Raw genomic sequence first — 24,172 nt, forward strand, 5'->3', positions numbered from 1 at the left:
GTCAGCCTTACGTAACTGCAGCCAAGCAGGCTGTTGGAAGGTTATCTGTCTGTGGGCAAGAGATACCTCCTCTGAGGCTCTATAGTGAGGAGAAAACAATGCTTACAAAGAGCTTAGGGCTGTGCTTCCCAGATGTTAATTATCTTCATCATCATTATTAATAGAGCAGCTACTACCACATTCCCTCCATTCGATGATGTACATCTCTGCCTACCTTAATGTTTTCCAAACTCACCTAACGTATCATTAATCCATAGATTTACTGTACTGCCCCACCCCTCACACCTGTTATTACGGGGATTAACATAAAAAATTGTCCTATTCAGGAAGCATTCCCAAAGCCAACTCCTCAGACAGAGGCTGGACTGGAATAGGGGATGGAAATGAGACTGGTGAAGAACAAGCTTCTCGGAGCAAGTCGACACATGAGACTATGTTGGCATCTCCTGCCGGGCGGGGAGATGAGAGGGCAGAGGTGCCCAGAAGCTACCCGAATGTACGCAAGGAGAGAGAAGGGAGGGAAGTACTGTGCTATCTCATCAGAGGGAGGGCAATTAGGAGTGTATAGCAAGGTGTATATAAATTTTTGTATGAGAGACTGACCTGATTTGTAAACTTTCACTTACAGAACAATTAAAAAAAAAAAAAAAAAGCCCTATTTAGTTCGGCTCAGACTAGATAATTTCACCTCATTTTTCTTTATTTAGTCTTGCTGTTGTAGGTGCTGTCGAGTCAATTTCAACTCATGGCAAGTCCATGTCATAGAGCAGAACTGCCATGTAGGGTTTCCTAGGCTGTCATCTTTATGGGAGCAGATCGCCAGGTCTTTCCCTCATGGAGCTGCTGGGTGGCTTTGAACAACCGGCCTTTTTCAGTTTAGCAGCCAAGCGTTTAATTTTTGTCACCATGGCTCCTTTTATCTAGTCCTAGTGACAGGAAAACAACAGAAACAGTGATAGATGTATTTACAATGACAGAAGAAAAAAAAAGTAGTAGCTGCTGAGGCTGCTTAGGTACAGCCAAAAACCTCGTGGGATTTGGTTTCATGGTTTGGAGATTTAGGGTCACGGTTTCATGAGACATCCCAGTTAATTGGCCTAATAACATGTTTGGTGGTTCTGTTCTGCCTCCTAGTTGGCTGCTAGTGCCTGGGTCTTAAATGCTCGTAAGTGGCCACCGAGACTCGACAACTGGTCTCTATTCGCCTGGAGCAACAGAGGAAGGAGAGTCAGGAAGAGGAGGAGGATATGGAAGGTGTGGGCCATTGCCTCCAGGGGCACCTGCCTCCTTTGCCAGCAGACGGGAAGAACAGGATGGTGCCCGGCTGTCAATACTGAACATTTTGATGGCAGATTCAACAGAAGAATCCTGATCAAAATGGAGAAAATGCAGAACAGAATCTCAAATTCTTATGGACTCTAGGCTTTCTGGAGCCAAGGGGACAGGATGAACCCCTGAAACTACTGCCATATGATAATCTTCAAACCTTAAACCAAAAATACTCCCTGAAGTCTTCCTAAAACCAAACAACATTTTACCTCAACTAATAATGAATGTCTGCCTTATGCGCTGTGTTCTTTTAAGAACTATCTACATGGGATCAAACTGACAACAGCAATTCAAAAAATAAGAAACTAAGGGGGCAGTGAGTTTATGTAAATGGGGGAGGAACAACCCAGAAAAGGAGAGTAAGAATGGTTGCACAACTCGAAGAATATAATTGTTATTGAACCGTACATGTAAAAACTATTGAATTGGTGTACGTTTTACTGTGTATATTCTCAATAACAACAACAACAAAAAAATAGTAAAACAACAGAAAACCTACATTTCTCAAGTCAGAACCCCGACTTAAGGCTATACTCAAGACTATCCAAGGCTCTGAAGAATGCTGAATTTGCCCAGATGAGGGGTCCTTCGCTCACTCTATGGGTTGTAGAGGAATGTGTGCTTTCTCCATAGACAGCCTGGCCCAGGAAGTGAAATACCTCATTCTAGATTAAGTTTCTACCAAAAAATACTTGCTGCCACAGCCCAAAGGCTGGCTCCTGACAACCACAACAGAATAAAGTATTTTCCGTTGTGGCTTTTGAAAACACACAAAAAAATCACAAAACAGAAACAATGATTGTAGTTGCAGTTATCAGGAACTTTGGACTGCGTACAAGAGAGGTCCTGTTTCAACCAAATTGCAGCTTACGTGAAAAGAGAAATTGTGTGAGTAGTAGTTGTTGTTTTTAAGCTGCTGGGAGGCCACCAAATTTAAATAGCCAAGAGTGAAAGAACGCAAATTGGGGTGAGATAACAAGGCCTTGCACCATCTCTGTTTGAAAAAAGTGGGGTTCGATTGTCCGATGCCCAAGTCATCTTACATTTCAAACAAATAAACCCCCGGGAGCCAGGTGCTGCACAAAAAAGCGTGCTTATCTTTTTAGACCAGGATTCTCAAGTGGTATTCTTCATGTCTTCTGCCCCGAGTCTGAGGCCTTCTGACTTTCTGTGGCCTCAATTCCCATCCCTGTGACCCAATTGCTCTGTCCTGGCCACGTGGGCACAAAGAACCCCTGAGCGAGGTCTCTGGAGAGAGCCAGGTCCCACTGGGGTGCAGAAAGAACAGATCAGCCTGTGCCTTAAGGGTCTGAGTCTAGTGGTGACGGGCAGGTAAAGAGATGGTCCTAATACAAGGGGAAATGGGCTCTAACATGCATGTCTGGAGTGTGGAGGGGAAATGACATTTTAGGCAGCCAGAACTGTGATGAGCAAAGACTTGGAAGCATAAAATGGTCTGACAAATGGTGAGGAGTCCAGTGTGCAGAAAGGTGAGGTTGGAAAGACTAGCGCTGTGCTCAGGGATCAAGCCACCTGCTTAGATTTTTTTGGGTTCTCCCAGCTTTGGCCTTAAACCCAGGCTGCCTCCCATGCTGAGTAACATCATGCCATCCTTTCAGGTCCAAGCCAAGGGTCTGGGTGGAGCCATGCCAGCACCCTGGAGGAGAGCACTGAGTACACCTCATAAAGCAGAGTGTGGGAAGATTTGCGGGAAGGTAGCTAGGTCAAGGGCACTCAAGTTCTCAAGGGCCATGGCTCTTCTCCACGCAGTGGTCAGAGATTCTGTTAAAAAGTCAAATCCTGTCCCTCCATTCAAAACCTTCGGATGGGTTTAGCATCGTGGTTTCATGGGACATCCCAGTTAACTGGCCTAATAATGTGTTTAGTGCCTCTGTTCTACCTTCTACTTTGTTGTGAATAGGTCTTAAAAGCTTACAAGTGGCCATTCAAGACAACAATTGGTCTGTATTTGCCTGGAGCAAGAGAAGAAGAAGGGGAGTAGGAACAGGAGGAGGAACTGGAATGTATGGTTAAACAACAGCCTCCTTTGCTATGAGTCCGAAAGAACTGGATGGTGCCCAGCTACCATTAGTGAACATTTTGATCAAAGATTCCATAGGAGAATTCTGATGGAAAGGGGAAAAATGCAGAATGGAATCTCAAATTCTCAGAGACTCCAGATTTTCTGGAGCCATGGAGACTGGATAAACCCCTGAAATACTACCCTGAGATAATCTTTAAGCCTTAAACCAAAAATATCCCTGAAGTCTTCCTAAAATCAAACAATAGTTTAGCTTAACCAGTAAAAAATGTGTGTGTTGAGCATTATGCTCTTTTAAGATCTATCTATACAGAATCAAAGTGACAAGAGCACCTTGAAAGATTAGATAAGAAGCTTAGCGGGCAGTGAGTTTATGTTAATGGGGGAGGAACAACTCAGAAAAGGAGGGTGAGAATGCTTGCACAACTTGAACAATGTAATCAATGTCACTGAATTGTACCTGTAGAAACTATTGACTTGATGTATGCTTTGCTGTTTATATTTTAACATATTAAAAAACAAAGAAATAAGAATGAGAAGAAATTATTTAAGATGAAAAACAAAAACCCCTTCAGTGGCTTCTCACCTCGCTCAGAAGAAAGGCCTTTCCAGGACGGCTCTAGCTGCAGGCTCCTGCGTTTGCTGTTCTCTCTGCCTAGAAGGTTCTTCCCCCAGGTAAGGACACGGCTCCCTCCCTCATTTCCTTCAGGCACATCAAGCTTCCCCAGCCCTCCTTTCTACAATTTTAACAACCCCCCCCCCTTTTGCATCCTATTTTCTTGATTGTTTCCCCTCCTGAGCACTAAGATACTTTGTTTTACTTCTGCTTTCTGTTTCCCCCACCAGGCTGTAACTGACACTGCCTGTAGGTAGGGCTTTTTGTCTTTTTAGTCCAGAATTGTACTCCCAGCATGTTGAACAGTGTCTGACCCACAGCACAGGTGGGTGCTCAAGGTATACTTGCTGAATGAATGAAGAAAGAACACCATCTTCACTGTTCTAGGTGCTCCAGTCCTCTGGCACTTGGAAACCAAGCAGAGAAACAAGTGCACAAAGGACCACGTGTTTAAATTGTTGTCAGGCTCCGTTGAGTCGATTTCTACTCATAGTGACCCCATGTGACAGAGTAGAACTGTCCCATAGAACTGTTCCAAACTGTAATCGTTATGGAAACAGATCGCCAGGTCCTTCTCCTATGGAGCCACTGGTAGTTTTGAACCGCTGACCTTTCAGTTAGCAGCTGAACATTTAACTGCTGCGCCACCAGAGCTTCTACATACTTAAACACGAAAGTAAAATGGAGCTGAAACGATGATAGCTCTGTAGGAAAAAAGATTCCCAAGGCTTTATCACAGGCCTAGAAATCCTATGGGGTCCCTGTGAGTCATGATCGATTGACTCGACGGCACTGGGTTTGGTTTGGGTTAGATACACATAAGGTCACCAGGAGTCAGGGCTGACCTGACGACAACCATCACCAACATTTAGATCTCAAAGAACTTGAAGTGAAGATCCCTGACCTTAAATAGCGCCCACCTAGATAAGGATTCAAAACCAACCTATGAAATAATCAGAGGTTAGGCAAGAAGGAAAACTAGAAATTTCACAACAAAGTAACAATGGCTCCCGTTTCTGAGTGTTTACCATGTGTGCGTGATCTCGTTCAGTCCTCACAGTCCTAGGAGGTGGGCATTGTCATTTCCTGTATTTCACGGAACAGACCTCGGAGGAGTGAAGCAGTTTTGTCAAGAAAACTAGCAGAGCTGAGATTTTAAACCAGGTATGACTGGCTCCGCAGTCCATGCTCTGACCCACCCTTGGGAGCTCAGACAGGGGAGCAGATGGCTGTGGGCTTCTCTCCCTGGAGGCCGAGAAGCCTGGGCTGGACCTTGAAGAACAGGTACCTCTGCACAGGGGAGGAGAGCAAGCCCAGGGGACAGGGAGGGGCTGGCAAACAAGGGCACAGCAAGCACAGTGGCCCAACTAGAGTGGAAGAGGCATCTGAGAGACTATGAATAATGACACAGCAGCAGCAGCGGACACTAATTGATTCCTTACAACCTGCCAAGTACTGATGTAAGGTCTTTATGTCAGGAATCATCACAACACTCATTATCCCATTTTATAGTCAAGGAAACTGAGGCACAAAAAGGGTAAAAGTTTGTTTGCAAGCAGCAGAGCTGGAACTTGAATTCAGGTACTTTGGCTCCAGCTCATCTTGGCACAAAGACTACTCAACAGCAAGACAAAGAAAAAGGGCCATGAAAACACCACAGCATGTATGTGCACATGTGTGCGGTCCCCAAGGGCATGTGGCAGGGGTCCTCACCGGGCTCCTCTGTGGCTGGCCCCATCCCTGCCCCGCCTTATTCTGTCATGAATGAATATGTTTGCTTCCAGGTTGTCTCCCAGAGGCCTCTGATCTAATGGCAAGTGTTTTTCCCTCAAGATGCTACCATCAATTAGTGGTGAAATTTAAATCTGCCACACAGAAAGCACTCGACTCATTTAGTCAGGGACAGGAGCTAAATCAGGAGGAAGGTCACAGCTATGAGGGTTCTGTCAGAGGCCATTTTTCTACAGGGCTCCATTTGCGGCAGGGGAGCCAAAGGCCCCTCTGACACGCGAAGGATGCAAACAAATGTCCACAGCAGTGCTCCGAGGTGCTTAGTGCTCAGCCTGCAGGACAAGGGGAGCCTCCCTTCCTGACTCAGCTCTCCCTTCTGCCCCCCACAGGGGATGACCTGTCATTCTGGAGTCTGAGTGAAGCTCACTGGCAGGTGTCAGTAAGACCGCCTACTTTGCTGGGCTATAACCAGCCCAGCAGGTACCAACCATGTAGTTATCGAGATCTGTGCTAGCCACAGCCTCGACTTGAAGCCACAGTTTCAACTCTAGCCACAACGGAGAGAAGAGCTACACCACGAGGGATGGAAACTTAGCCTGGTACACTCTGCAGATGGGACCAACCAGGCTGCTGAGAAAATGGGCGAGGCAGTTTCGTATACCCAGCATCACCCTTGCCAGAGCCCCCCTTCCCCAACAAATTAAAAAGCAAAACCCCAAAGCCATAGACAGGTAGCACAGAGACCCTTTACCGCTTTAGCTTTCACCTTCACAGATTATTGCCCCTTCAGGGACTGACACGCGCGGCTGAAGACATCTTTGAAATCGTTGTGTTCAACATACTAAAACAAATGATTAAAAACAGCTTCATTCCTCAGTGTATACCCGACGTAAGTGCGCACACGTGTGCACTAAAATTTACATATGGTAATCCCCAACTTATGACAGGGTTCTGTTCCAATGGCTCCATCATAAGTCGGTTCTGATGTTAAGTCAAATGTCTTTTTTTTTTTTTTTTTTAATTTTCATTATTCTTGCCTTTTATTATCAGCATCTTTATAAATCTGATCTTCATTTGTCTTTGGGGTTGGGAACGTTACATATAAACTTACAGATGTGACGACACCGGCACATTACGGACTGCAACACTGTACACAGTACATATTACTAACAATAAGATGTACTCCCCCCCAAAAAACAACAAAAACATATGGCCACAATTGCCATTTGTGTAACTCGAATACATCCTAAGTCCAGGACTACCTGTACTAGAATGTTCACAGAAGCACTACTCCGAATAGCCCCAAACTGAGAAGTAGCCAAATAGCCATCAAGACAAGAATGAGTAAATGAACTGGATAGAAGAGTATATTATATATAGCAAGAATCAACAATCTACAAGCACACCCAACCAAGGCTGATCCACGGATTCCATCGAGGATGCATCTCACAAGCAGAATATTGAGGGAAAGATGCCAAACACAAAAATGTGCATTTGGTATGACTCCATTTTTAAAGTACAAAGGCAGGCAAAATGGCGCTATACTGTTAAAGCCAGGATTGTGGCTACCCTGGATGAGGGGAAGAACTGGGAGGGACTCCTGGAGGGCTGGTCATCCCTGGGTCTTGAACTGGGTGCTGGTTACTAAGGTGTGTTCACTTTGGGACTATTCACGGAGCTCTACTTATGACACGCACACTTTTCTGAATGTCTGCCATACTTCAACAAGGAGCCCTGGTGGTGCAGAGGTTAAGCACTCAGCTGCTAATCGAAAGGTCAGTGGTCCAAACCCACCAGCCGCTCCTCAAGAGAAAGATCTGGGACTCTGCTTCCATAAAGATTAAAGCCTTGGAAACTCTATGGGGCAGTTCGACTCTGTCCTACAGAGTCGCTATGAGTTGAATTAGACAACTGGCAACGGGTATTGGTCCTACTTCAATAAAAATTTTTTAAAAACTGCCTATAGATACTGCCCAGTTTCACCTGTTGCTGTTTTGGGGGAAACCAAAACAACCACAGCACACCAGTGACTGGGGCCGCCAAAAGAATGGCTAATATGGAACTGACTAAACTGTATGTGGGGGCCAGTATGCTAAGCACATTACCAAACAGGATTCCATTCAATTCTCAAAACCTCCCTTTGAAAGAAGTACCGTTATTATTCCCAACCTGAAGGAAAAGGAAAATGAGGCTTAGAAAGTTTCAGTTACTGGCTTATAGATGCCAGCTACTACACGGGAAAGTCAAGGCAACAGGTGTTGACTCCAAGGCCCAGGTACTCAACGCTCGCCTATTCTAACGGGGATGGGGTTCGTGCTCTAAACACAGAAGTTACATTAAGCCCCCTTACTCTTTTCTTTTTCCCAACACTGACTTTTTGGTTGAGACCAGGCCAGTTGTCTTGTAAAATGGACCCCATTATGGATTTGTTGGATTGCTTCCTCATGATTAACATTCAGCGCAAATATTTTTGGCAAGGAGGCACACGATGTTAGGTTGAACTGCTAGTGGGGATGCTAAGTCTGATCACTCTGTGAAGGTGCTAACCATTACCCAGACCTCTCCATTAGAAAGGTAGATCCCCCCTTTGTAATTAGTAATTAATGTGTTTGGGGATACTTTGAGACTATGTAAATACATTAAAAAAAATTTTTTGTAATGTAAATACCATACCCCCCAAAATCCTTTCCTTTTTTTTAGTTTTTAAAGATCAACTTAATTGAGGTATAACTTATGTACCATAAACTGTATCCATTTAATATGTACAATTTGATAAATTTTGAAATATGTATACATTACCAGTGAATCATTACCACAATCGAGATACAGAATATTTCTATCACCCCCAAAATATTTCCATTGCGCCTCTCTGCAATTCATTCTTCTTGCCACCGCACCCCCCCACCAAAAAAAACTCATTGCCATGGGGTTGATTCCAAATCATAGCCATCCCATGGGACAGAGTAGGAGTGCCTGGTGGATTTGAACTGCCTACCTTTTGGTTAGCTGCTGTAGCACTTAACCACTATGCCACCAGGGTTTCCATACCCAGTTCCCGGGAAACCACTGATCTGCTTTCCGTTACTATGTATTTATTAGCTTGCATTTTCCAGACCTTTATATAAACAGAATCATAGTTTTAGTCTTTTGTGTATGGCTTCTACCACTCAGCATAATGATTCTGAGATTTGATCATGGTGTTGCATATATCACAGTAATTCATTCTTTTTATCACTAAGTAGTATTCCATTGGGTGGTGTCTTAATTACCCAGTGCTGCAGTAACAGAAATACCCCAAGTGGGTGGCCTTAAAGAACAAAAATTAATCTTCTCGTAGTGTAGGAGGCTAGAAGCCTAAATTCAAGGCACTAGCTCTAGGGAAGGCTTGCTCTCTCTGTCGGCTCTGGGGAAAGATACTTGTCTCAGCTTCTACAGTACTGGTGTTCCTTGGTTCCTCAGTGATCGCCACATGGCATCTATCCATCTTTCCCCTGTTTATGCTTGCTTGCTTCTCTGTCTAATCTGCTCTTTTTATATATCTTAAAAGGCATTAGGTTTCCATACGGCCAACAATACTTTAAAACAAAGATGAGAATGTAAGGGGGGAAGGGAAACTAAGATTAATGGAAACAGAACAACCAGAAGGGAAACAACGAGAATGTTCACACATTGTGAAGAATTTAACCAATGTCACTGGACAACTTGTGAAGAAATTGCTGAATGGGAACCTAAACTGCTGTGTAAAGCATCACTGAAAACACAGTTAAAAAAAAAAAAAATCACTAAGTTTGATATGGCCTTGCTAACATAACAAAGAAAACCATATTCCAAATGGGGTTAGATCCGCACATACAGGAGTTAGGACTCCAACACATACTTTTGGAGATGTAATTCAATCCTTAACAGGTAGGTATACCAATTTGTTTATTCATCCACCTGTCGATGGACACCTGAACTGTTTCGTTGAGTACAATTCTTTGTGTGAATACTGTATATGTTTTCAATTCTCTTGGGCCAATACCGGGAAGTGGATGGTAAGTGTATAACCCTTTAATAAACCTCCAAACCATTTCCTACAGTGACTGTACCGTTCTGCATCCCCACCAGCAGCGTTGGAGAGTTCTGACTGCCCCGCATCCTCACCGATGCCTGCTGCGCTTAGTCTTTCTACTCCCCAATGACTTTAAAATGTAATACCGTTCAGTGCCTGAATTAATTCTGCATCTGTGTGAGTATGTCTCCCTCTCCCACCCTCGGACATCATGAGGGCAACTTCAGTTCAACACAGTGCCTTGCACATAAAAAAAAAAAGGAATAGTCAGTAAATATCTGCTGAATGAATGAAATCTGGCACCTTTATTAAGAAAAAAAAAAAAAAAGGGTGACCAGCTGAATATTTTGAGACCGACTAATGAGTGATCAGCAAGTTTCTGTCTTCCAACCACTGGGTCCTGCTCTCATGGATTTCCCCCTCCCCCAGGGATGAAAGGGCAGTCGTGACCTGGTGATACTGCCCATCAAGAAACAGCGCTCCTTCAGGTGCAGAAAGAGGCACCTCTTGACCACACAGCCTGCTCAGTGCAGGCACTGAGGCCCAAAGCAGGTGTGTGGGCCTCAATTCTAGGCTCACTGGCAAAGGGCTTTGGAAAATCAACCTAGGCTTCCACCTCAATATTGTGCCCAGACAGGCGCTGCCCTGAGAGGCAGAGGCCCCAACTGTTGCCAGGTTTTGTGCAGGATTCCTCCCACAAGAGTTGTTGTTTGCAGTCGAGATGATTCGGACTCATAGCAACCCCATGTGACAGAGTAAAACTACCCCATAGGTTTTCTAGGCTGTAATCTTTATGGGAACAGATTGCCAGGTCTTTCTTCCATGGAGCTGCTAGAGTAGGGGGAGGGAATCCAAATGCTGCCTCGTCTTCCCCAGCCAGGCTAACCCTGGCCTTTTTTCGTCAAGGCTGTCCTAACATTGTACTGTATGAAGGGAAGATACGGCTCTTCCCCTCTAGTAATAAAACAGTGTGCTGTACCCCAACCCCCTCCCAAGGGCCAGTTTCCCACCACACCTGGGATCTCAGAGCGACAAAACCATCTCTCATGAAATCTGACCACATACGCCACGTGCACAGCACAATCCCTAGATCACAGCAAGCACTGAGTAACACGAAATCTCATTTGCTCCTGAAGCAGCAACATCGCATCTGTTGTCAGGAGTGACACATGATGCAACAGGCAGCCGAGTCTTTACAGTCGCTGAGCTGCTCTGAAGCAGAGGGGATAAGAAATGGGGAGGAGGGCTGACAGGATGGCAAACTACCTTTGGCATTATTATTTTTTTTAATTTTCTTTTGTTGTTGAGAATATTCACATCACATATACCAATTCAACCGTTTCTACACGTACAATTCAGTGACACTGACGACATTCTTAGAGTCGTGCAACCCTTCTCACTCTCCTATTCTGAGCTGTTCCTCCCCCATTCACATAAACTCCCTGCCTCTAAGAGTCCTATCTAACTTTTTGAGTTAGTGTTGTCAATTTGATCCCACAGACAGTTCTTAAAAGAGCATAATGCTCAAGGCAGACTTTTTTCTTGCTAGCTAAGCTAAACTACGGTTTGAAGAAGGCTTCAGGGGATATTTTTGGTTTAAGGTTTAAAGATTATCTCAGGGCAGTAGTTTCAGGGGTTCATACTGCCCTCTTGGCTCCAGAAAGTCTGGAGTCCATGAGAATCTGAAATTCTGTTCTGCATTTTCTCCCTTTTGATCAGGGATTGGTTCAGTATTGATAGCCAGGCACCATTCAGCCCTTCCGGTCTTGGTGGCAGAGAGCATTATAATTTTAAACGGCTGCCAGGCTGACTGACTACAGGGAGTTTTTTCACTCTACAGAGACTAACTGAAACTAAAATACATTAACAAAATCAAGGCCTACCAGTTATTTATACACTATGGACTGAAGACATCAGAATTCAAGATCTAAGAAAATGCCTTCTGCCCAAAGAAAACTGCTTTTCCTGGGAACAATTCCTCTTCTCATTTGGTGGGGCCGCTGGGAGCTGGTCACCTCTACAGTAAGCAAGCCAATTTGGAAAAGGACTCCCTGAATGGGAAATCATTTCTGTCACTGTCACCCTGCTTCTCTCCGCCCGCACCCCCCCCCCAAAGAAAAAGGTAACAAATCACAGAACGAGGGAGTAAGGAGGTTGGGTGTCACACATTAGTCAGAGAAACCATGCTTAGAAAATGCTATTTTCAGTTAGACGGCTGGCTGGTGAGGCCAGGGAGAGGCTGGGGCCAGGGTAAAACTGACAGCAGCAGAGCCGAGATGAACAGGAGATGAGCAGGCCTGGCCACCTGCCTCCAGGACACTGAGGCCTTCACAGTGGGGAGGAGTAGTACATGGATGCTCCCTCGAGCTTCTAGGCTTGAGGGACATAGACATTTCCCTGAACTGTGGGAGGCCTTGACTAAAACTTGGCCCAGAAACCCAGGATTTAAAACTTTGGTTTTGTGTCCACCTGTAAAAAACTCGTTGCTATCGAGTTGGTTTGGACTCATAGTGACCCTACAGAGTAGAATTGTTCCACAGGGTTTCCAAGGCTGTGATTTGTACAGAATCAGACTGCCACATCTTTCTCCTGTGGAGCAGACGGTGGGTTTGAACCACCAACCTTTCAGTTAGTATCTGAGTATTTAAACACTGTGCCACCAGGGCTCCCTTTCGTCCCCACAGTGAGGCATAAAGATGGCGAACATGATCCTGAGACATTATTCTCACGAGGACTGTGAGCAGGCTCTAAAAGCAATCCCTCACCCCCACTCTGGAGAAATACACTCTGGACAGGACCCACCATTCCTCCTTCCTGCCACGCATCCGAGAGCTCAGATGAGTTTGGCCGCCGTTCTCTTTCACCTGAGAAGCCACACTGCTAGGGAAGGGGGGCACTGACTGCACTGCTCTGACTGATTTCTCACGTAGATGAAAACTGGAGAGGAAAGGGTTCTAGCCAGAACTATGCAGGCGGCCTGACCCCAGCCCCACCCTACCCTGTCTCTCTCAGCGGTGATTCCAGAGCAGCTGCGGTGGCTCTATGCCCTTAGAGCCCTCCGTGTAACTGGAGCCGAGAGAAGGAAAATCTAATATCCTATTAGCACAGCGAGCTCAGACACTGTCCCCAGGCCTGGGCTGCACTAAAAGCCTCAGCAGATCAATCTGAAAGCTGTTCCACCGACTGGCCATTTCTTAAACATGTTCTAGTTTTAGGAAACATGACATGAGAGTAAATGAACTGGTTCGAAAGCTCAGGAAAAAAGACAGGTGCGAACCAGAACCCATCTCCACCCACAATGTTATGAGCTAACTGAAGAAGGAAAACTACGGGGGAGGAGCTTCCCCCGAGAGCCCTGGTGACAGACCTCAGAAGAAGCAAACTGTGAGGCAAGGAGGCCATGATCTTTGCCTGGGAATCCGTGTCTGGGGGAAGTTGGCAATTTGCTCACCAACTACGGGCAGGGGAACATCGCAGTCCCAGGGCCCTGCTGTGTGCCACCCCTGCGCATGGAGCTGGTTGCAGACAAAGCTTCTCTCTCCACAGTGCTGGGGGCCCCCTCTCACACCAGCTCCTGACCCCTCATCTCATGTCAGAAATTAAAATGCAGCTGGCCTGAAGACAGAATTAAAAAGATGATGCCCAAGGTATATGGTGTTAAGTTAAAAAAAGAAAAAAAGGAATCTGCAGAGCAGTATGTATACGATCCCAAGTTTTTATATTTTGGGGCCAGTATTAACCAAAAAAGGAGCCCTGGTGGCACAGTGGTTAAGCACTCGGCTGCTAACCATAAGTTCGGTGGTTCAAGCCTACCAGCCGCTCCAGAGGAGAAGGCTGTGGCAGTCTACTTCCATAAAGATCACCCTGAAAAACCAAATTTGTTGCCAGTGAGTTGATTCTGACATTTACAGCAACCCTATAGGGGATAGGGTAGAGCTGCCCCATAGGGTGCTAAGGACCAGCTGGTGGATTTGAACTACCAACCTCTTTGTTAGCAAGCGAGTTCTTAACCACTGTGCCACCACAGCTCCTCCATAAAGATTACAACCTTGGAAACCCTATGGGGCAGTTCTACTCTGTCCTATGGTGTTGCTATGAGTCGGAATTGACTCAACAGCAACGAAATTTATTAGCAGAAAACATAATCCAACTACTAATGGAGATTACTTCTGGAGGCTGGGATTGTAAAGGACTTTCACTTTTTGTTATTCATATCTATAGTGATTTTTTTTTTTTCACAGTGAGCAAGTAATTAGAAAACTTGGGATGGTTCCAGTCATCCCAATTTATAATTGGTTATTCCCTCCTCTTGTCCACCCCACTGTTAAGTTGACAAGTCTTGTTTTTGTGTTTTTTCCACTACCACTGATGAGATGGCAGCAGGTGCTAAAGGAAGTCCTTAGGCATGGAGGATTAGAGGGGGTGCTGGGCCCTCCTGCCCCCTCCTACCAGACCAGTGTTAACTTGCAATATTTTGTTTGCCAGGACAAGCCTCAAAGTGACTGACACAAATAAATGGACACGCTGACTTCTGACTTGTGAACTGCTTGGAGCAGGCCTTGAAAACAAGCTTCATTTGAAATATCATCTCCAATCAACTGGGGCTGACTGCCTAGACCACTATGTGGAGGTTGTGTGGCCATTTCTACCACAAGGAAGGAGGAAGGTGAGAGAGGAGAACAGGGACTGGGAGAGGGAAGAGGGAGGGAGAGAAAGAGAGGGAGAAGCTGGGTGGGGAGGTCAGGGCCAGCAGAAGCGTTCCCTGAGAAAAGTGTGAGTTCAACACAAGTCAGTCAGAGCTGAGGGAGCAATAATCCATAAGTCATTCACTTGTTCAACCAAGTCTCACAGAGCCCCTCAACCCATAGCCGTGCCCTGCCCAGAAGGGGGGCAGCAGTCCTGCACCCCCCACTTCTTCAGGGCTCAGCTCTCTGCTCGGACAGGTGCCACACTGTGAGGTGATGACAGGTTGTGATGGAAGGGTGCTGAGTGTGATGATGAGATCTAGACAGTATGCTACACGAAGAGAACATTCAACAAGACAATGTCTAGACGATGCAAAAAATGTCGTCATTAAGTTAAAAAAAGGGCAGGGAGAACTGTTCTAGATTGAAAAAGACTAAAGAGACGATAACAAAATGCAGTGTGAATATCGATCAGATCCTAGAACAAAAAACTCGGCTATAAAAGACCATTTTGAGTCAACTGAGTAAATTTAAACAGGGACTGTACATGAGATGCTATGACTGAATTAACGGTGGTCGTAGCCGCTGTGGAGGTGATCTGGACTTGTGGTGATCCCGTGTGTACTGAGTAGAACTGTTCCATAGGGTTGTCAAGGCTGGGAACTTTCAGAAGCAGACTGCCAGGCCTGTCTTCGAATTAACGTTAGTATTCTTAAAAGTGATAATGCTCTTGGAGAACTGGAGAGTGAGAGCAAGAGAGCGGGCGCACGAATGTGGCAAAATGTGGATTGTGGGTGGATACGAGGTCATCATCGTACCTTTCAATAGGTTTTTACCATTTTCAAAATTAAAAACTAGGGGAAAAAAAACAGTCATGGATATTTACATTTATCAGTAAAGTCTGAACTTTCAGAAGAAGGAAGACCAAATGTACAACTGGCAAAGCTGCCACTGTGGCTAATACCCCGAGCAATTTGGGTGCTAGCCCACGCTAAGTACCTGCACGTCTCCCTGAACCCTCGCAGCAGCCTAGGCGGCATGCCCTGCCACTGTCCCCATTTTAAAGAACAGTCCAGATCAGGAGCTCTATAATCACTATTCCAAAATGCCTCTCTGAGCTGCTCTGCTTCTTTGTTTTAGGTACACCAGGAGAAAATGGTAGGGGGGCCTGAGAGCAGAGAACAGCTAGATCATCTGTGATGTAGCCACTTAATGGAACATTATGCAGCAATTAAAAGTCAGTGTTTTCACAGATATTTAACAACAGGGGAGCATGCTTACAAGACAACGCGTGGTTTAAAAAGCAGTGGTTTTCAAAAACTGGTCCTCCTGATGGGCTACAAACCCATCGACTCTTGGTTACAAAATTCTTTTCCCCTGGAAATGGGTGCTGGTAAGCTGGTGAATTCTGGGCTCTTCTGCCTCCCGTAAGTGGGCTACGCTCAAAACTTTTTGAGACCATCACATAGCACCAACTGAATTATGTAAAAATACAAAGATATGCAGAGAAATAAGACCATAAGGAAAACAAATCACTAACAGTGGTTTTCACTAAGAGAATAATCAAGGCATCTTTAACTTCTTTGTCATAGTTTGTGCTTTTTGTTGAATATCTACAATGAGCATGCTTTAATTTTACAAAAGAAAAAAAAAGTTCTTTTAGGAAACAGGAAGAGTACACTCAACCATGTATAAGAGACCAAATGGGCACACCAGCCCCAAAGCAAAGACGAAAAGGCAGGAACGGAAAGGAAAACGATGAATGAAATGGGGAACCCGAGGTCAAGAAGGGGACAGTGTTGGCTTATTTCAGGGTTGGCAACCAATGTCACAAAACAATTTGTGTAATGTTTAATGAGAAACTAATTTGCTCTGTAAACTTTCACCTAACCCCAAACCCACTGCCATCGAGTCGATTCCGACTCACAGCAACCCTATAGGACAGAGCAGAGCTGCTCCACGGAGTTTCCAAGTAGACCCTGGTGGATCTGAACTGCTGACCTATGGGTTAGCAGACGTAACTCTTAACCACTATGCCACCAGGGTTTCACTTTCATCTAAAGCACAAAAAAAAAAAAAGGTACACAACATACACACTAAGCTCACAGATATCAGCTTAAATATTTTCTGAAATTCTATAAAGCAACAAATTTAAAAAAAGAAGCTGAACAATGGAATTAGGGTATTCCAGGTTGAACACTGCTCATTCAATCAACAATTAACATATATTGTTTGCCAGGCTCTAGGGAGACAAGGAGAACACAGTATCCTGTTCTCCAAACTAAAAAACTAAATCCATCGCTGTCGAGTCGATTCTGACTCATAGGGACCCTATTATGACAGAGTTGAACTGTCCCATAGGCTTTTCTAGGCTATAATCTTTATGGGAGCAGACTGCCCAGGTCTTTTCTCCCAAGAGCCACTGGTGGGTTCAAACCGTCAACCTTTCTGTTAGTAGCCAAGTGCTTAACCACTGTGTCACCAGGGCTCCTAAAAGAGAAGTACTGTTATAAAAATGAGTCAAAGATGGCCTCTATACATTGGGCCCAGGTTTTGTCTCTTCATTAAAAAAAAAAAAAAAAAAAAAAAGCCGCCTGGTAGTGCCAAACTCAAATTTGTACACATCAAATTGACTTAAAGATAGCCCAAATAAGCAGCTTTTTAGCCACTTGGAGCCTGCCTGCTTTACATTAAAAAACAGAACAAACCCACTGCCATCAAGTCAATTCCAACTCACAGAGGCCCTACGGGACAGGATAGAACTGCCCCGGAGGGTTTCCAAGGCTGTAACCTTTACGGGAGCAGACTGCCACATCTTTCTCCTGCGGAAGTGGCTAACAGGTTCAAACTGCCTGATCTTTCGGTTAGCAGCTGAGCGCTTTAACCACTGCAACACCAGGTTCTTTATTCCATTCTCAGGAAGTTGAAATTTGCTTGAGAAGGACTTCGATGGAGATTACATTCGAAGTGCTGTTGGGAGGCGAGGGGAGTCTTGAAGGATAAGAAGTTCCTGAGGCTGGGAATTGTGGTGGGACACAACAAACCACGGGGGCGGGGGCATACATGAAGGCAGGGAGATACAAACAGGCTCTGCTAGGGCTCTGTCCTAATTAACAGATTGTTTGTATTCTTGTAAAACAGTTTTAAAATTAATGCTTGAAGTTCTGTAAAATAGAAAGGACAGAAGGAAGGTTGAGAAAGAGAAAAGTCAAGGAAGAAAAGCAGAAGGGAGGGAAAGAGAAGGAGAAAGAGGAGAAGACGGGCAGGTAACCAGGCACAATATTCTCGCCGGATGCCAGATGCCACAGGGGATGAATGGCGGGGACGGCAGAGCATGCGTGGCCTGCATGTGGGACACAATAAGGAAGCAATAAGAGGTTTTTCAGCAGAGGAATCATCATAATCAGCACAGACTGAGAGCTGGGGGTGGTGGGGCGGCAGAAAGAAAGTGGAGAGGACAGAGCAAGGAAATGATGGAGTAGAACCGACACAGCTTGGGACCTGACTGTGTAAGTCAGTGATGACTCTGAAGCTCCAAGCTTTTTGGCAACAGGGTGCTATTTAACAGAGCTTTAGAATATATGAGAAGCAGCAGCTCGGTGCTGGCTGCTGGTAGGCTGAGGGCAGGGTTGAAGAGCTCTTCACACCTGGAAGTGTTCACCAAGAGAATTGCAAGGAGAGGCGTCATTTCCATATTGGATGTCAAAGAGCTAATCACATGGACTGGAAAGTTCCAGAGTTGGAGAAGCCAGGGGAGCAGGGTAGGTCAAGGCCATTGATGAGCTCAGTTAAGAGGGCATTTGGGTAACATTCAAGCACCTGATGTCACACAAGGGAACCACTCAAGGAGGTCATTCAAAAGGCTCCCCAGAGAATGGAAAAAAGCTCTTCCTGACAGAAGAATACCAGCTAATACATGCAGAAGGAATTAGGGAGGCAGAAATACAATGGTTATCACTGTTACAGGCAAGAGTCATCAATGGATGCTAAGACCAGTGCACGTAAGTATGAGGAGGAAGCTAAATGGGACACTTATATAGCCTCAAAGCATCCCCCTATAAAAAACTTATTACTTACAAAGGCGAAAAGAGTCACTTTACAGTGGAAAAGCCAGAGATACCACCTTAATCAGAGATCAAAGGGAACGCCTCCAGGGATGGGACAAATGGACATCACATACCTCCTGATAGGATGCACTGCACTGAGGACACAGCACCACTTACGTGGTTTCTGCCAAAAGTGTGTCACCAGAATTTAACCACAAGGAAACATTACACAAACCCAAGTTGAGGAACATTCTACAAAATAACTGGTCTGTACTACTGAAAAATATCTAAGCCATGAAAGACAGACAGAGGAACTGTGAAGGAGACTAGCGAGATTTGGCAACTAAATGTAACATGTGATTCGGCGTCAGCGACCAACTCTAGTGGGACAACGATGAAAAGCAAGTGTCTGTACATTATATTATAAATTAGTCTACAAATACCGGATCAATGCCAGTTCCGTAATCTTGATAACTGTACTGTGGTTATGTAAGAGAATGCCATTGTGTTTAGGAAATATGTTAAGGAAATATGTTATCTGTCTAGAAGTACCTGGTGCCTTTGATTCTGACTCATGGTGACCTCCTGGGTCACAGAGTAGAACTGCTCCATAGGGTTTTCTTGACTGTATTCTTTACAGGAAGGAGTCCTGGTGGCACAGCAGTTAAGCACTCGGCTGCTAACTGAAAGGTCTGGGGTTCGAACCCACCAGTCGCTCCACAGGAGAAAGTTGTGGCAGTCTGCCTCCAATAAGATCACAGCCTTGGAATCTCTATGGGGCAGTTCTACTCTGTCCTGTAGGGTCGCTATGAGTTGGAATCAACTTAACAGCAACACAACACAATTCTTACAGGAGCAGATCGCCAGGAGTTCCTTCCACATCACCACCAGGTGGGTTTGAACTATCAACCTTTAGTTTGGTAGTCGAGCCAAACCATTTGTGCCACCCAGGGACCGATTTAGAAATAAAGGCCCATCGTATGTGCAACTTACTCTCAAGCATCTCAGAAGAAAAAAAGAAAAAACAAATAGAATGATATACCAAATGTGGTAAAACGTTAACACTTAAGGGATCTGGGAATTTTTGTAACTTTTGATTTGTTACAACTTACAACTTTTATAATTTTCCCATAAATCTGAAATTATTTCGAACTACAAAGTTAAGGAACAAAGGGCTCCTCCAGGCGAAAGGACACAAACTATCTCTCTGAAGTGCTGGGTCAACAAGCAGGAAAGGCTTCAACTACTCGTCTCTGCTCCCTGAAGATTCCCTCCTCGCCAAAGAGAGAGGTGCCAGGAGCAAACAGACAGAAAATCAGTGGGACACTGAGAAAAGGCTTCCAGCACAGAGTGGAAGAAACAAAGCTGCGGATCTGCTGTGATTTTTGCCAAGTGCTTACTGTGATTCAATCAGGGGTGCTGCAGAGAAAATCCTGGAAATAACTACCACGTCTTTAGAGGGCTTTACCTTGAAACCTATATTCCTGACCGGCACATCCTAAGTAAATATTAACACTGTCACTCAGCCTCATATGCTGCTGCTGCGATTGCCAGCAGAGGCTGGGAGTGTCTGTCCACACCACGAAATGCTTAGTGTCATTCAAATTAGTTTAAGCCTATATTCTTGAGCCCAACTAGTAATGTTGATGAATCCACATTCCCACATGTCCCACATTCCCATACACCACCGACTCCTCAAAGCTCATCAGCTTTCAAAGCATCCCAGAGAAAAATTAGGGCAACAATGGCATGAAACTGGGAGCTCCATGGGTTTCAAGAGAAGGCCTAAGAGAAACATTATGGGCACTCTAAACGAATGCAATAAGTGGTTTTAACACAAGTCAAATGTTGTTATTTCGAGAGCGATGTGGAAAGTTTCAGTCCGCCTTTCTGATAATACCAAGTTATCGGTGGGGGTGAAATTTAACTGTGTGACCAGAAGATACCCAACCGTCCAGTTGTTTTTTACCGCCCCCCTCCCCGCCCAAAAAAATCCCAGCAGTGCATGAATCTCAGGCACCTGATCAATAGCAAGGGGCACTAACAGTCACAACTGCTCATTCATTTTATGAAACCAAAATGTATTTTGTCCCCAGTGTAGTACTGAGGTCACACAGCCCTTTCCTTGCTTTCAAGCAGCTCATCGATCGGTAGGGGTCACAGACCATCAGATGACTGATAAACAGGGCTGTATGCTATGACAGGGGTTTGGGGGGAGCACAGAGAAGGCACCTAACCAGCCACAACCACAGACCTGAGACCGGAACTGCTCCCGCACACTAAAAGGTCTAATATGTCTGGCATGGCAGCCTCAAGACCAGATGCCAACTGAGGAGCCCCATGCCTACCAGCCGTGGGGACTGCTCAGCTCCTTCTCAGAAAGCATCTCCTGCTAAAGAGGAGTGGATTCCAGCACCTCCAGACGGCTCGGCACTCTAGAAAGCATCCTGAAGACATGATGAGCTCCAATCTGCTGTGAGGGAACACTCTTACCTGTGGCTTCAATGTACTCGATACATCTTTCAATAAAAACAGGGATTGGCTTCTCTGGAGTCACGACTGTTGTTAGTGGCACCCCAAAATAGTTGCTCTCCCAAGTTGCCTTAGTGATGGATGGCCGGGGTTTGGGCTTTGGTTTCTGTCCAAGAAAGAGAGAAAGCACAAAAATACAGTGAGTTACCAACATGTAACCTGAACATCAGGGAGGCTTTCAGAGGGAGCCTACAGTAGTGTGGGAATGGCTGGAACGGTTTCGAGCTCATTGCATTAACTGTGTATTCTCTAGCCTCCAAGTACTGCACACGAATGCTGGCAAGTTGCCACCCAGTTACATCTTGAGTGTGAGACTGCATTCTTAGAACAAACAAAGGTGTTTATAGGAAGTAGGCCGTATTTACTTAGTGATAATGAGATGACTATCTACAGCCTTTATCAGGGATGCAGTGGGGTAAACAGGAAGTGTTCCAAACATCCTGAACGGATAATAGATGTTATACACCCAGAGATGGATAAAATCTTAAAAAGCTCAGAATTTTCACTTTCCAAAAAAGTGTGTGTGCATTCCGCTAGGGCTGCTAGCCTCAAATGCGAATCCCCTTTGACATGTTACCTTGAGGGGAAACCCCAAATGGTTTCCATATTACGAGAAGGCAAAGCCAACTAATGAAACAGGACAAAACCAATCATTCTTGGTCTGTTCTTTCCCCATAGTCACCTTCCTCGTGTAGCAGCACTAGCAGCAGCACCAGCAGCAGCTACATGAGCCCTTACATACCAAGCAAGCATTTTACCAAGAGAAAAAAAAAAAAAAAAAAGAGTCTCACATCCCTGAACGACACATTAGTAAGCAACAGTGCTGGGATTCAACCCAGAAGGCCCGACCTGTCTCCAAAGCCCACGCTCCTGAACATCATCAGTATTAAAATATTCTGCTTCAAAATTACTCCATCCATTCTGAAGCTCACATGAGGGGGGAAAAACGCTCTCAACAAATGGTTAATTTCCTAAAGCCACAAGAAATACATCTGAAATTTGGTCCTTTTGTTAAAATACCTACTGAAGAGAAGGACAACCAAAAAGGATCAAGGGAAATGGACATAGGTCTATCTCCAGCAAGTTGGTCTCAGTTCCAAGTTGATGAGACCAATTTACAAAGGCAGACTTACTTAGAAACGTGCACAGCCTGTAAACTTAAGTATCTGAGGATCTCTGCACAAAATCCACCACAGAGGACAACTAACTAACCATTCCTGTTTCTCAGCCTGCCCATCCTCATTACTTTTGGTACCCCGTTATACTTGAACGGAGCCCTAGCGGCACAGTGGTTAAGAGCTTGGCTGCTAGCCAAAAGGTCGGCAGTTTGAATCTACCACCCGCTCCTTGGAAACCCTACGGGGCAGTTTTACCCTGTCCTATAGGGTCATTAGGAGTTGGAATCGACTTGAAGGCAATGGCTTTGGTTTGGGTTTATAGTGGAACAGATCACTTCCTGTTTGGTCTGAGATTCTTTGAGGACTTCCTGTACAAACAGTGACAACAGAAGAGGAGCTGAGAATCAAACGCACACCAAAGAAGGGCAAACCTAATCCACAGCAGTCAAATGACAAACCCGATCTCCACAAAGCCCGCTAACTGACTCAGTACAGAGAATTCTGTAACATAAACAGATCTTGGGGCCCCAGAAAAGAGCCCTGCTCTCAAAAAGGCCTGTCCCTGACCACTGTGATATGCCCACTCCTAAAAACAGTGACGGGGGAAACTGTCGCTATTAGCTCCCCTTGCAGACTGCCTGAGGCAAATAGGCTCTGACGTCAGGTTTCTCCCTACAGCAGTAAGGAAAAGCACCTTGATGCATATGATGTACCTTTACACGAAATAATTTAACCAACCGCAGCCATACCAATCATCATGAGGATGGCCCAAGACTGGGCACCATTTCGTTCTGTTATACATAAGGTTACCCTTGAGTTGGAGCCAACCTGACAGAGCCAATAAAAAGACTGTCTCCCAACAGCTGATGAATGGACAAGCAAAACATAGTATATACAGACGATGGAATATCACTCGGCCATAAAGAGGAACGTAGTTCTAATGCCTTACCACTCCAGGGATGAACCTTGAGGACATTAGGCTGCATGAAGTAAGGCGGACAACAAAGGACAAAAACTATGATCTCGCTTACGAAATAAGCAAATATATAGAAACCAAAATGGTTATTAGGGCTGGGAGGGAGGGGAAAGAGGGGTTTTTGCTTAGAATGCATTGAAGATATGTTATCGGAGGTGGGATAATTTGGAAAAAGAGAGTGAAAATGGTTGTACAACTTTAAGAATGTAATCAATATCACTGAAGCGTACATGTAGAAACTGATGAAATACTGTATGTGTTGTGTGCCTGTTACAATAAAAACCACATACACAAAACGTTAAGAAAAAAAAAAAAAAAGACTCTCTCCCTAGCATCTTCTACTTATACAAAGTATAAAGACTTTAAGCTTTGAAACCTGACAGACCAGGGTTGGAATCCTGACTGCCAAGTTCTGTGACCTCCAGTAACTTAACATCTCTTGAGTCTTGGGTTCCTCTTCTGTAAACAGGGAGAATGCTTTGCTCACAAGGGCTTTGGGAGGATGCAATGATATGACATATGGGAAGTGGCTCAATCAGGTATACAGTGGTTGTTCAACAAATGTGAGCTCGTGTTACAGAAAAGAGAAGGGCTGAGTGTTTCCACTGTTGCACCATTGTTACAAACAAGTAACAGTGATTCGGACCATGTGCTCCTTCAAACCACCATACTGTTTTAAGTGGTTTTAGCTAAAGACACTGAAGAAAAAAAGAACACCATCTCTGTTTGGGCGACATTCCTCCATCTTCTTGAATTCAAGTTTTTTTGGCAATCCCAATCCAGCAGAGTTCGCCTGTCAAAACTAGCATTAACAACAGCATTGTTCTTCAATAAAACCAAGGCAACCAAATACACTGTTGTTAAGGAATAAAAAAATGGAACTGAAAGGGAAGCTGCAAGGATGCTATTTCTACTCACCGGAAAGCCTTCTATAGTTCAACGATTAAGCGTTCACCTGCTAACTGAAAGGCTGGCAGTTCGAACTCAGCAAGCAGGTCTTCGGGAGAAAGACCTGGCAATCTGCTCCCATAAAGATTCCAGCCTAGA

At 45.0% G+C, this 24,172-nt stretch overlaps 1 protein-coding gene across 1 annotated transcript in view; it reads right to left on the reverse strand.

The window, feature by feature from the left end:
* The window catches only part of ARHGAP35 (Rho GTPase activating protein 35), a 137,202-nt gene that overhangs the window by 42,005 nt on the left and 71,025 nt on the right, over positions 1 to 24,172 (reverse strand). Inside the window, exon 3 of the mRNA XM_049899807.1 lies at positions 20,993 to 21,137. Coding sequence (XP_049755764.1) covers positions 20,993 to 21,137 — 145 coding nt within the window. The remainder of the gene's footprint in view (positions 1 to 20,992; positions 21,138 to 24,172) is intronic.

This window comes from Elephas maximus, chromosome 11 (genome assembly GCF_024166365.1).
Source record: "Elephas maximus indicus isolate mEleMax1 chromosome 11, mEleMax1 primary haplotype, whole genome shotgun sequence".
Classification (NCBI taxonomy): domain Eukaryota; kingdom Metazoa; phylum Chordata; class Mammalia; order Proboscidea; family Elephantidae; genus Elephas; species Elephas maximus.